Raw genomic sequence first — 10994 nt, 5'->3', positions numbered from 1 at the left:
AGCTGTCCATTGCCGTATCTATTGAAGCCGTCGCTGGTGTTGCTGTCGCCGGTCCGATGTGCTCCGTGCGGAAAGCAGGTGTGCCCCTTCCTGTACAAGCGGCGCAATGGCCAACTCCTGCGTGAGAAAGTCTAGTGCTTCGACATATGAAGTCGTGAGCACACCGCACTTTCCTGATTAACGTCGTTTCATAACTTGGCTAACAATATGTGACGACAATATATATATATTTAAAAGAACCAATAACGTTTGGCAACGAAGTTACCGGCGATTTAATACTTCAGGAAAGTCGCGTAGACGCCCGCCATGCGTTCTTGTGCACTCGTTTTGGAGTTTTGATGGAACGATTTTTGATTTCCTTCTTCACGTCACCTCTCGTAGCGTCGCTGAAGCGGCAGGGTGCAGGTAAGGCGCAATGCGCTGACTGAGAAGAGCAGCGCGCTGCACCAGCTCTTTACGACGCTGTTTTAAGTGCTTACTCTGCCGCACCGGCACACCGTCGAGACTGCAGATCCACTGCGTCAGCAACTCATCGGCCACCACCGCAGCACGATGCACCTTCGCCGCAACCTGCGCAACGCCATCGTCGCCGTCGCCGCCTTCCCTCTCCATTTCGTTTTGATCTCCTTCCGCGTTGGGGTGCTCCGCAGCGTGTTGCGCGGCTTTCAATTCAGCGGCGGCGGACTCGAGCTGCGCAATGGCGCTCAGCAGCACCGGCTCCTTTTGCCGCCGAAGGCGCTGCACGTACGCGTTGAAGGCGCTCTCGGCCGGGTCTGCAAATTGAATAGCATCAGCATCAGAGTCGTCCTGTTGCTTCGACGTGTCTGCGCTCGCACCAGCGCCGGTGTGAGAGGAGGCGTGTGGTACGTCTTCCTCATCCTCGCCAGTGGATGTCGGGAGACGGCGACGGCGACAGCGCTGATGAGCACCACGAGCAAACACCACCGTCCCAACAAGAGCGGCCACGGCAGCGACGGCAACGGTGAGACGTGTGAGCTGAGGCAAAGTGCGAGGCCACTTCTGTGCTACCCGCTGCGAGACGGCAGTGAGCAGCCGCCACTGCGGGATTTGAGATGCGACGGGGGATGGCGAAGACGCCAAGGCAGCGGCGACGGACGGTGTGGACTCAGCAGCACCAGCTGAGCTGGTGGGTGTGGTCATCGAAGATGACGTCCACGCCGCCCACATGCTTCTGCTCTCGTGGTTGCTGCTGCGAGTGTGTATGCGAGTATGTACGTGTGCGGTTGATGCGCTTGGCGCGAAACCTCGTGCTGCTGTCGTGGATTCTACTTCTCCTTGTCATATTTGCAGGAAGGAGGAAGGCACAGTGAACACATTAAAAAAAGGCGGCGAAGATGGAGCGTGCGACGAAAGAGGAGGGGACCAGCGCCGCAGCCGTACAAAGGTATTTGGATGGGCGTGGGTGTATTGCGCTGCGACTACAATCGCGTCTGACTCGTGCGCTACGTGGCTCGTAGGAATAAAGAACTATCGCCTTTTTATTTTTTTTTAAGTAGAATCCTCCGCTGCATACAGAGGTGCAGTCCCCGCATGAAGAGGAATCTGCCAGAGGAACAAGTTGATCTCCCGTGCGTGTGTTGACGGTGTTTCATTGTGTACTTTTACTTCTGTGTTGATCAGCCTCCGAGGCCCACCGCTGATAGTACTCGTTACCTTCACGCTCTCCTTCCTCCTCTGCCTCAGCTTATTTGGCGGAAGTAAACTCCGCGTCGTGCAGCACCAAATACAGGCGAATAAAAGGCAAGAGCTGACCCATCTCCTGCACCTTGTGCCGCACCACCGCCCAGTCATCGTCCGTCTGCAGTCGCATCGCCACACTGAGGTGTGGCTCCACGTAGTACAAGCTCCACCTACCCCTCCGCGGTGAAGAGGGAGCGGCGGCCGTCAAACGTTGTGCCTCTGCCACGCCTGCCACGTCCACCGACATGCTCGGAGACGCAGCGGCGGAGGGCGGTAGCAGCCCCAGCGTGTCGCTGCCGCCGTGCTGCGTAGCGTTCATCTGCAGTGTAGAGGCAGCCGCTGTCACGGACCCGCTTGTCAAGCCCGACACTTCCGCACTGACGGTGACCGATGCGTTAGTGGTGCCGGAGAACGACGCCGTCGCAGATGTGCGGTCTTCCGCGCGGACCGGCTTCGCCCAGTCCCCAAAGGCTTCGGCAAAGGTGCAGCTGCTGCTCGCGCCGCTGCAGCGGTCACCGCCCAGGACGACGCGCCGCAGCGCGGGGTCGACCAGCTGCGTGGCCATCCATAGACGCCACAGAAGGCCCACAAAACGCGTGCGGGCACGTACGGGCCGCAGGGCGAGTGAAAGAGGAAGGTGTATGTACTGACAAGACGCAGAAGCTGCGGCAGCAGTCGAAGACACACCCTTGTCGTTCGATGTAGAAGCCAGAGATGGAAGTGGCGGCACGCGAATACGCCATGCGGCGCCGTCCAGCGTTGCGCTGAGACCCGTTTTGCCCGTAGGCGGCTTCACGGTAGATTTGCGGTAAGACCGGCGCGACCCCTTCAACCCCGCCTCCGCCTTACTGAGCGGCGTCGTTGATTTCTGGGCCTCGCCTACGGAGGCGGTTCGTTGTCGTGCAGGCGGCGCCGGCTGCTGCGCCGTCGGAGGGACTTTTGTGCCGACAACGATCAGCGAATTCGGTCGACGCTGCGACGACGACGGCGGGTCGCCGTTGCCGCCGTTCTCCTCTTCAACAAACCTTTCTTTCTCCTCTGTTTTCTGTGCTTCACGCGCGGCCTCACCAGCGTCGAAAGAGGCGCGTTTCGGAGGTGCGGCAGGAGCACGAATAACCGACAAAGGCGGCGGGGCCACCCGCGCAGAGAAGGAAGGCGGTGATGACGCGGGCTTGTTCTTCTCTCTTCTGTTTTCTGTCGTTGTCGCCGCCGCAGCAGCAGCAGACCTGTCCACTTCCCTCTTCATCTGTGATGCGTTGGCCACCGCCGTTGGTGTATCAGTAGTCAGCATCGCCACCGCATCCGTTGTCTGTGTAACGTGCAGAGTCGGTATTGCCGGCTTACTCGGCAACAACAGCGAGGACTCCTCAAACCACGACGACCTGCCGCTGCTTTCGAGACTACCGCTGGAGCCATCCTCGCCGTTGTTCCTGATGTTGAGGTGAGCGGCTCCTCCTTCTGCTCCTGCTGGTGCGGAGGCGGCGGTGACCGCGGCGATCGCAGCTACCGTTACGACCGAAGGTGAAGAACACGGCTGCAATTGTTTCTCCTCGACCTTGAGCGGGACGCGCTCGTCTTCCAACTTCGGTGAGGGAGCGGCTACAGCCACCTCGCGAGGCGGTGGCGATGGCGACGTCAGCGTGAAATCCGAGACGCCTGTCGGGTGGACGGCCGGCGTGTACTTCGCCCCGCTCGGCGATGAAGAACAAGGCGGTGGTGGCAGCAACAGCAGCTGCTCCGTCGCCACCATCATCTGCGTCGGCGTCGCCACCCGACACGCTGCCGGCAACTCACCGACGAGCTCGACGGTGATGGGGCAGACGTACTCGAAGAAGCGACAGCCCGTCTCGGCGTCTATCTGCACGGTGTAGGCGTACGACAAGTCCTCCTCTTCCTCCTCTTCCCCCTCTTCACTGCTGTCGCTGCTGCTGCTGCTACTGGAGCTTCTGGGAGAGGAGGAGCTCGACGTTTCGGAGGAAGGAGCGGTGCTGCTTTCCCTTCTCTTCTTTTGGCCGTTCCTTGTGCGCGCTGCACGTCGTTGATGCTGCTGTGACTTGGAGGGGTGTTGCGCGTGTGGCGGACCCACGCTGATACTCCGACTGCTGCTACTGGTGCTACTACTACTGCTGCTGCTGCTGCTGCTGCCTTGTGAAACAGGAATGCCCTCGCCGGTCGTGCTGCTGCGATGTACACTGCCTTTAAGTGTCGGCCGCGAGGGGAAGTCGTCCTGCACGCCGTCATCAACGTGCAGTTCTGCAGGGGAGCCGAGGAGAGACGACTGCTGCTGCGAGTCGGTGTCCTCTGACTCTTCCTCCCCGCTGTCGTTCGATTTCGTTTCGTGTTCCTCGCGGTACATCGTCTTCGCCTCGCTGTCTTCACTCGTCTCCTTCCAGTCTCCCGCACGCTCCACAGCATCGGCATCCTTCTCCGCGCGGGGAGGACTAACAGATGCCTTTATTCGTCGCGCAAGCAACGCGCTGTCTTTGCCTCCCGCACTGGCGCTCAACAACATCTTCTGCGACGCGGGCGGCGACGATGACGCCGACGATGACGCCGACGATGACGGCTCCGGTGAGGTGGCCGTCTCCGGTGCTTCCTCCTCCTCTTCTTCGTCATCTCCTTCACTTTCCGCAGCACTGGGTGGTGCACTCCAGCGCCACCGCAGCTCCGTCCGCACATGCGCCGGTGCTGGCCGCCCCGGTCGCCCGCGCGCGTCCGGCTCCGCCTCCTCCGCCTCGGCAGACGACGTCTCCCACAGACCCGGTACGTCTTTCGACTTGTGCGGGGGGCGCCACACCGGCGCGACCTGGATGCGCGCTGGTGGCTCGTTGCCTTTGCGGAAGTCCGTCTTCTGCCGCTCCACCGCCGCCGCTAGCGTGGCCGCTTGCCGCAGCTGCCGCACCGCGGGTGTCTCCATCAGAAAATCCGGCGCCGCTGTGCCTTGGTGGTGGATGTGGTGGTTGCTGCTAGCGTGCGTGTCATCCTTGCTGTTTGTGGCGTTGATAGATGACTTCGACTCATTGGCCGCCGGTGCGTCATCTGTCAGCGCACTCGTGGACGCTGCATCTGCTGCCGGTCCGCTGCTCGTGTGCAGGCGGGGCCCTGGTGCTGTGGTAGACGTCATCGCATTCTCCGAGAAGTGACGCGCAGACAGTGCACGTAGCACCTCCTCCTCCTTCGTGGCCTGCCGCGCTGTTTGGTCTAACAGGAACACATCTGGACTGCTAGGAGCTAACGGTGACGAGTTGGCTTCAGTCGCCGTTGCTGTGGGCGAAGGCCGCCGGGCGGAGGTTGGTTCCGGGGACGCGGGAGAAGCTGAAAGCTGTGCATTGGAAGACGAAGTGGACGACGTGCTGGGTACCGGGGGGAGTGTCGCTTTACGGGCTAGTGTCAGCGGCCTCTCACTCGCCGTGGTCTCCTCCCCCTCCCCCGCACTCAGCATCGTGTCGTTGGTGCGCGTCGAGTGATAGCTGGCGGTGTCGCGGACGGTATCAGGCGAGGAGCTCTCCGTCCGCGCGAGAAAAGCGGAGGTGAAGAGCGCGTCGAGCTTTTCACGCATCCTGGCTCGTGCGGCCTCCTGCGCCGCCAGCTCCGCCCGCCGTGCGCGCAGCTCCTGCTGTCTCTTTTTGTAGTGCGCCTGCAACTTAGCCCGAAGCAGACGCTCCAACTCATTGGTGGAGTATCCCTCGCACCGGCCCGCCGTGTTTGCCTTGGGCGTTGGCGGCGGCGGCTTTCCCGCCAGAGTGGGAGAAGCGGTGAGGCCGGCCGACAGCGGCGCCACGGGAACGTCCTGCCGTCCTCCTTGTTTGCGGAGGTCGCCGCGTGCGAGTCCGTCATCCGCTTCCGCAGATCCGTCACGCTCCTTCTTCGTTACCTCCTGCACGAAGGAAGCCCTGTTCCTCAAGTCGCTGGTCCCCGTGGCCACGTCATGCTCGCTGTCGCGCTTCGCAGCGCTGACAGGGCGAATACGAGACTCCGCAGCGCCGCCCTCGCGATGCAGCTGCGTCGACGATAGACGAGACCGCAGCACTCCGCTGCCGCCGTGTGTGGTGACCACCGTCACCACCGCCGGTGTCTCCTCCTCCTCCCCGTCCTCCCTTGCTCGTTCGTGGTGGTTACCCGCACCATTGGTTTGATTGCCGATGCTGCCGCTGCTGTTGTTATCGTCTTTGCTGCTGCTCACGCCCGCGCTGTCCTTCGTTGTGGCCGCCACGGCTGTCGTGGACACACGCTGACGCCGAGAAGCGGCTTCATCGTGAAGTGGGCTGCTCAGTCCTGGAGACACGATGGGGACTGCGTGCCCAGTGGAGGTGGTCACCGGCGATCCAACGGCATCAGAGCCGACGGCGGTAAAGCCGTGCGAGATTCGACGCTGCTCTTCTGCGCGCCTTTCATCGTCGGCGGCGTTGTTCTTGTCCGGCGTGGGCTGCCTCTGCTGCTCATTCGGAGACGTATCCGCGTGTAGTGCCCGGGTGATGCTCGTGCGCTGCCGCTGCGGACTGCTCTGCGGCATGGCCACGACCGCGATGTTGGAGTTACTGCGCGAAACGCTGCCGGCGTAGCGTATGGCGGGCGCAGGCGAGCGTGTGACCCCTCCATCCACGTGCTGCGGCTCCGAGCCTTGCTGCTGTTGCTGCTGCTGCTCCTGCTGTCTGTCGTTTGAGGAAAAGCTTGTCGAGCGCATACTGCCACCAAACACCTTCGCCTCCCCTTTCCTTTCATTCAGCTTCATCGCATCCAACACATTGCTGGTGTTACTGTCGCGATGATGGCCACCGCGGGCCACGAGCATCACATCGTCCGAGCCGGCGGAGAGAGGAATGGCAGAGAACACATCTGCGTTTTGCAGCCATGGTACCTCGTCGAGGAAGGCGTTCAACGCCTCGCGGGTGTCGGCCCCGATCAGGCGATCCAGCGAGTCCGCCGCCCCTGCGCTCGACAACGACGCGAGGGCAAGCGCGGTGGCTGCCGCAACGCCGTCCTCACTCTCCAGTGCAGAAGCTGTTCGCATCATGACATCGGCGTTGCCGTTGTCTGTCTGCTGCTGCTGCTGTGTTTCGTTTGCGCTGTCGCTGCCGTAGAGCTGGTCGGAGGGCAGGAACAGCGGGGGCAGCAGCTGCAACTGGGTGAAGTCTGCAAAGCTGCCGCAGGCAGACAACCGCCGCTGCTCTGCTGCCCTCGTCGCCTGCGCTTTCGTAGGAGCGGTCGAAGGCTTCGCTGCCGCAAGCGGCGAAAGGGCCGTCACATTCCGCAGCCGCTGGGCGTCGTAGGCGTCTTCCTCGGCAGCGCAGCTCTCCAGCCGCTCCCGCTGCGCGTTCGGCATCTCCTGCAGAAGGTCGAGCATGTTCAGCTTCACCTTCATGGCCAGCGGCTCCTTTGACGCGTCATCCGCGCCGTTCCTGTTCGTGTTGTTGCTGTGGGGTGATGTAGACTGAGGAGGACTCCACAGTCGTGACGGCGGGGCGGGGCTGGACTCCTTTGAGAAGCTCACCTCCAGTGCCGGAGTGCCGTGCGGGAGAGCGGCAGAGGCGGCTTGGAAAAGACTGCCGGCCCATCGTGCGTGCTGGGCCGTCGCCAGCGGACCAAGGCGGCCCGCTTGTGCAACTGCGGGAGCCGCACCGGCAGCTTTGCCGCTGCTGCTGCTGTGATGATGTCCGTTTGCCGCCATCGACGCCGTCTCCGCGCCCTCTGCGTTCGGTGCATCGTAGAAAGGAAGCAGGCCGGCGGATGGCGGACGATGAATGGGGGTGGGGGCGGCGGAGGTGCCGGCGCTGGAGCCGAGACGCAGCGGCGCGCCGCCGAACATCTGCGTTAGAAGGGTCTCCGCAGACGGCCGCTGCGCCGGGTCGACGGACAGCATCTTCTCCACCATCTCCACCACAAGCCCGTGCAGGAGCACCTCGGACTGCGCAAACGACGGCCCGTAGAGGTCCTCCAACACGGCCCGCTGCGTCGCGGCGAAGGCGTGCGGGCAGCGCAGGGCCGCCGTGTCGTACCGGCCTTCGGTGATCACGTAAATCTGACCGAGGACGTTGTCCGCGGCGAAGGGCAGCTTCAGGCAGTAGAGTTCGTAGAGCAGCACGCCGAGGGCCCACACATCCGCCCCGAAGGAGTACGGGTCGCCCATGCACAGCTCCGGGCACAGGTAGAACGGCGTCCCGACGAAGGTAGTCGTAAATGGAGCAGACGGCTGCAGCAGCTTCGACACGCCGAAGTCGCCAACCTTCACCGTGCCGTCCCGCTTGGAGAGGTAGATGTTGGAGGGCTTGATGTCGCGGTGGATGATGCCCAGGGCGTGGAGGTAGGCCAGTGCGTCGAGGCACTGCTTTGCGATGTCGGTGATGAGGAAAGACTCGACCCACAGCTGATTCGGGTCCGACGGCAGCTGAGCGTCCAGTCGAGACGAAGGTGACGTGTCATGCAGAACAGCAGCAGCTTCCTGTTCCTCCATCAGCGTGGTGATGGGTGAGGTCTGCAAAGGATCTGCTTTGCTGAATGGTGTGAGTTCCTCAACTGCCGTAGCGCCAAGCGGAGTGGAGGGCATCTCTGCGGCAGAGGTGTCCGAGATCCAGGTTTCTAGCGCAGCCTTTCTTCCTACATCGTCGCTGCTCTCGTCCATCATCATTGCATTTGTCTTCGCGGCTGTGGGCACAGGGGACGAGTCGCCGTACGCGGAAGACCCTCCAAACTGCAACGAAAATGAGTGCTCCGCTACGCGCAGTGTTGACGCGAGTCGGCGGCGATGCTGGCTGCTCAGCCGCTCCCAGTCATACGTGCCCCCTTCGCCACCACCCGTCCATCTTCCGTCGATCGATTCCCCCTTCTTGGTAGCCTTGCTGCCCGCCTCGTTTACGTCTGTGGATCGATGACGTTTGTGCTGTCGAGCCCGAGCCACCTCAGCGGTCACCCCTGCCGCTGCTACTGCTGTCGCCGCCGCCGGCGCAGCTTCCTTCGCGGGTGTGAGGGCAGGGGGTTTTTTATGGAGAGGCTTCAAGGATATATCCGTCGCCGCCGTGTCACTACCACCACCACCACTACTACTACTCGCGCGGTCCCACGGTAACACCTCCGCGCTATAAGGTCCCTCCAACAAAGGGGAGGAGGGCGGCGAAGAAGGCGAAGGATCTGCTTTCTTCACCTCCGCTGACGCCGACAGCGACGGTGCGGGCTTGCCGTCCTTGATGCGGTGCCTCTCCGGCATTGTGTACTGCCGCAGCAGGGACGAGAGGTCGCCGCCGTCCATGTACTCCGTCACCAAGCACAACCATTGCGCAGTAGCAGCCAGTGATGCCGCCTGTCTCTTCTCTCGCCTCTCTTCGACTTCTGCGCCGTTGCGCGACGGCGGCGAGCGCCACGCTGCGGCGACGCGCTCACCCGCCCCTTCATACTCCTCCTCTTCATCGTAGATAAAAGAGTCGAGGTATTTTATTATATTCGGGTGGTCGATGTTCTTCAGCAGGGACACCTCCGACATCACCATCAGCGCCTCTTCGTCCGACAACGCACTTAGCGAGATAGCCTTGACAGCCACGTACTGCGCATACATGGCGCTGGTTGGCTCCGTGTCCTCGCAGAGGTACACGGTACCAAAGCCGCCTTGTCCGATGACGCGGAGAGCGCGGTAGCGAGGCCACTGAGGCAGGCCAGACGTAAACATGACAACGAATGCGAAGGGTGTTTTTGGCTGTTAAATATATATATATATGGGTGTATGTATGCTTCTTCCAGAATTAAAGACGCACCTTCAGCAGCGGCAAACAATAGATATATATAAAGGAAATAGTATCAAGTAGCAAAAGATTACGAACCCTCCCGTCTTTCTTCCACTACAGGGTGTAGTGCAGTACTAACTCAAAAAATTTCCAGTTAAAGCAAAATAAATATATAAAACAATGAATAACAAAGGAAAAGAAATGCCGCCGAAGAGCGCGGGTGCAGGTGTGCGCGAAAAAAGGACACGCGAGTAGCAGCCGCCACAGCAGCTATAATCAGCGCAGCCAAAAGGGGGATAAAATAATAATAATAATGATAAACACAAGACAGCGGAAGAGAAGGCAGCAAAAAGTGGTGATTGCACACAGCCGGGGGAAGAGGAGAAGCAGCACCACAAAGGCAAACTCACAAAAACTGACAGTACATACAGCTAAAGAAACATAATAATAATAATAATAATAAAACACTGAAGTGGAAAACAAAAGCCCCAAGAAGAAAGAAAAAAAGGAATAAAAACAGCTGTGCACACGGACACTCCAACCGAAAGCCTTTGCAAGCGACGGAGGAGAAATCAAAGCAATAGTAAGCAACAACGTTCCACGATTCAGCGTCCGCCTTCGCCTTTCTCTTTCACAAGAGCCGCGAAAGATGCCGGAGAGGAAAAGGCAAGAAAAATGAAAAAGCAAAGCACACGTAATAATACACACGCCTAACACGCTTTGTATACGACGTTAGAAGGATAAGCAAAAACACTTTCTTCTTCAGGTTATATATAAAGCACAGAAGCGGCGGCTACGCCTTTAACGGCTCGTCCCCTCCCTCCCGCAGGCGTCTTACTTGAGTGTGTTGATTATTATTTCCTTTTCTTTCGGTTTATTTGTTTTCTGTTTTTGATTTAAAGGAAAAAAGCTAAACGTTGGGAAAACGGAAAGAAGAAAACTACGGATAAAAGAGAAAATATATTTCAGTAAGAGCAACAATCGGCCAAAGGATGTCTCAAGGAGCGTGCTGAGGCACTCGCCCCTCTTAAGAGTCCGTGCGTGTATACAAAAGCTTATGCTGGGAGCGTGGCAGCGAAGACAGGAGGAGGAGGAAGAGGGGGGAGGGGGGTGAGGTCCCCCGCGGACAAAACAACAAAAATACCGCCGTAGAATACGAAAATAGGAGGGAGCTGTCGCAAAGAGTTCTTTTAATAAAGAGAAACACACGAAGACGCAACTTTTGTGGGTGAAGTACGCGGTGCTATCGCAGCACAGAAATCAACATTAACAGCTGTTGCAGCAACAGTCACAGCGGAGGAAGTGAAGGACGCCGGAAGTACAGCTACGGCAAACGAGACGCACACGCGTTCACCTACCTCTCCGCGCGAAACGCAGTACGTGCAATTGAGCTCTTTTCCTTCTGGAAAGCAAAGAAAAAAAAAAGCAAGAATGACGAAGAAACAGAAAACGAAATCCCCGATCAAAAGAGAGCAGAGTCGCCTGATCAAACGCGAAGCACTTAACGTCACACAACTGCCTTCCCTTAGAAGCGGTTCTTGAACTGGAAGAATGCATGTTAAAAAATAGAAAGGAAGAGAG

General features: G+C 59.5%; 2 protein-coding genes across 3 annotated transcripts; both read right to left on the bottom strand.

The window, feature by feature from the left end:
- Window positions 1–363: 363 nt before the first annotated feature.
- On the bottom strand, window positions 364–1297 carry ABB37_06390 (hypothetical protein; the record flags this gene model as incomplete). 2 transcript variants are annotated; one of them, XM_015804694.1, is made up of 1 exon in its annotated part: window positions 364–1297. In XM_015804694.1, the coding sequence occupies exon 1, from the start codon at window positions 1186–1188 to the stop codon at window positions 364–366; it is 825 nt and encodes a 274-aa protein (XP_015656672.1). In that variant the 5' UTR covers window positions 1189–1297. The 2 variants fall into 2 exon arrangements, with proteins under 2 accessions (XP_015656672.1, XP_015656673.1); XM_015804695.1 differs by having other exon boundaries at window positions 364–1291.
- A 408-nt stretch (window positions 1298–1705) lies between these two features.
- ABB37_06389 (hypothetical protein) lies at window positions 1706–9358 on the bottom strand (the record flags this gene model as incomplete). The annotated part of the gene is made up of 1 exon (XM_015804693.1): window positions 1706–9358. The coding sequence occupies one exon, from the start codon at window positions 9356–9358 to the stop codon at window positions 1706–1708; it is 7653 nt and encodes a 2550-aa protein (XP_015656671.1).
- Window positions 9359–10994: the final 1636 nt, after the last annotated feature.

The sequence above is a fragment of the Leptomonas pyrrhocoris genome (assembly GCF_001293395.1).
Source record: "Leptomonas pyrrhocoris isolate H10 chromosome Unknown, whole genome shotgun sequence".
Taxonomy (NCBI): Eukaryota; Euglenozoa; class Kinetoplastea; order Trypanosomatida; family Trypanosomatidae; genus Leptomonas; species Leptomonas pyrrhocoris.
This window is presented reverse-complemented; position numbering and strand designations above follow the sequence as displayed.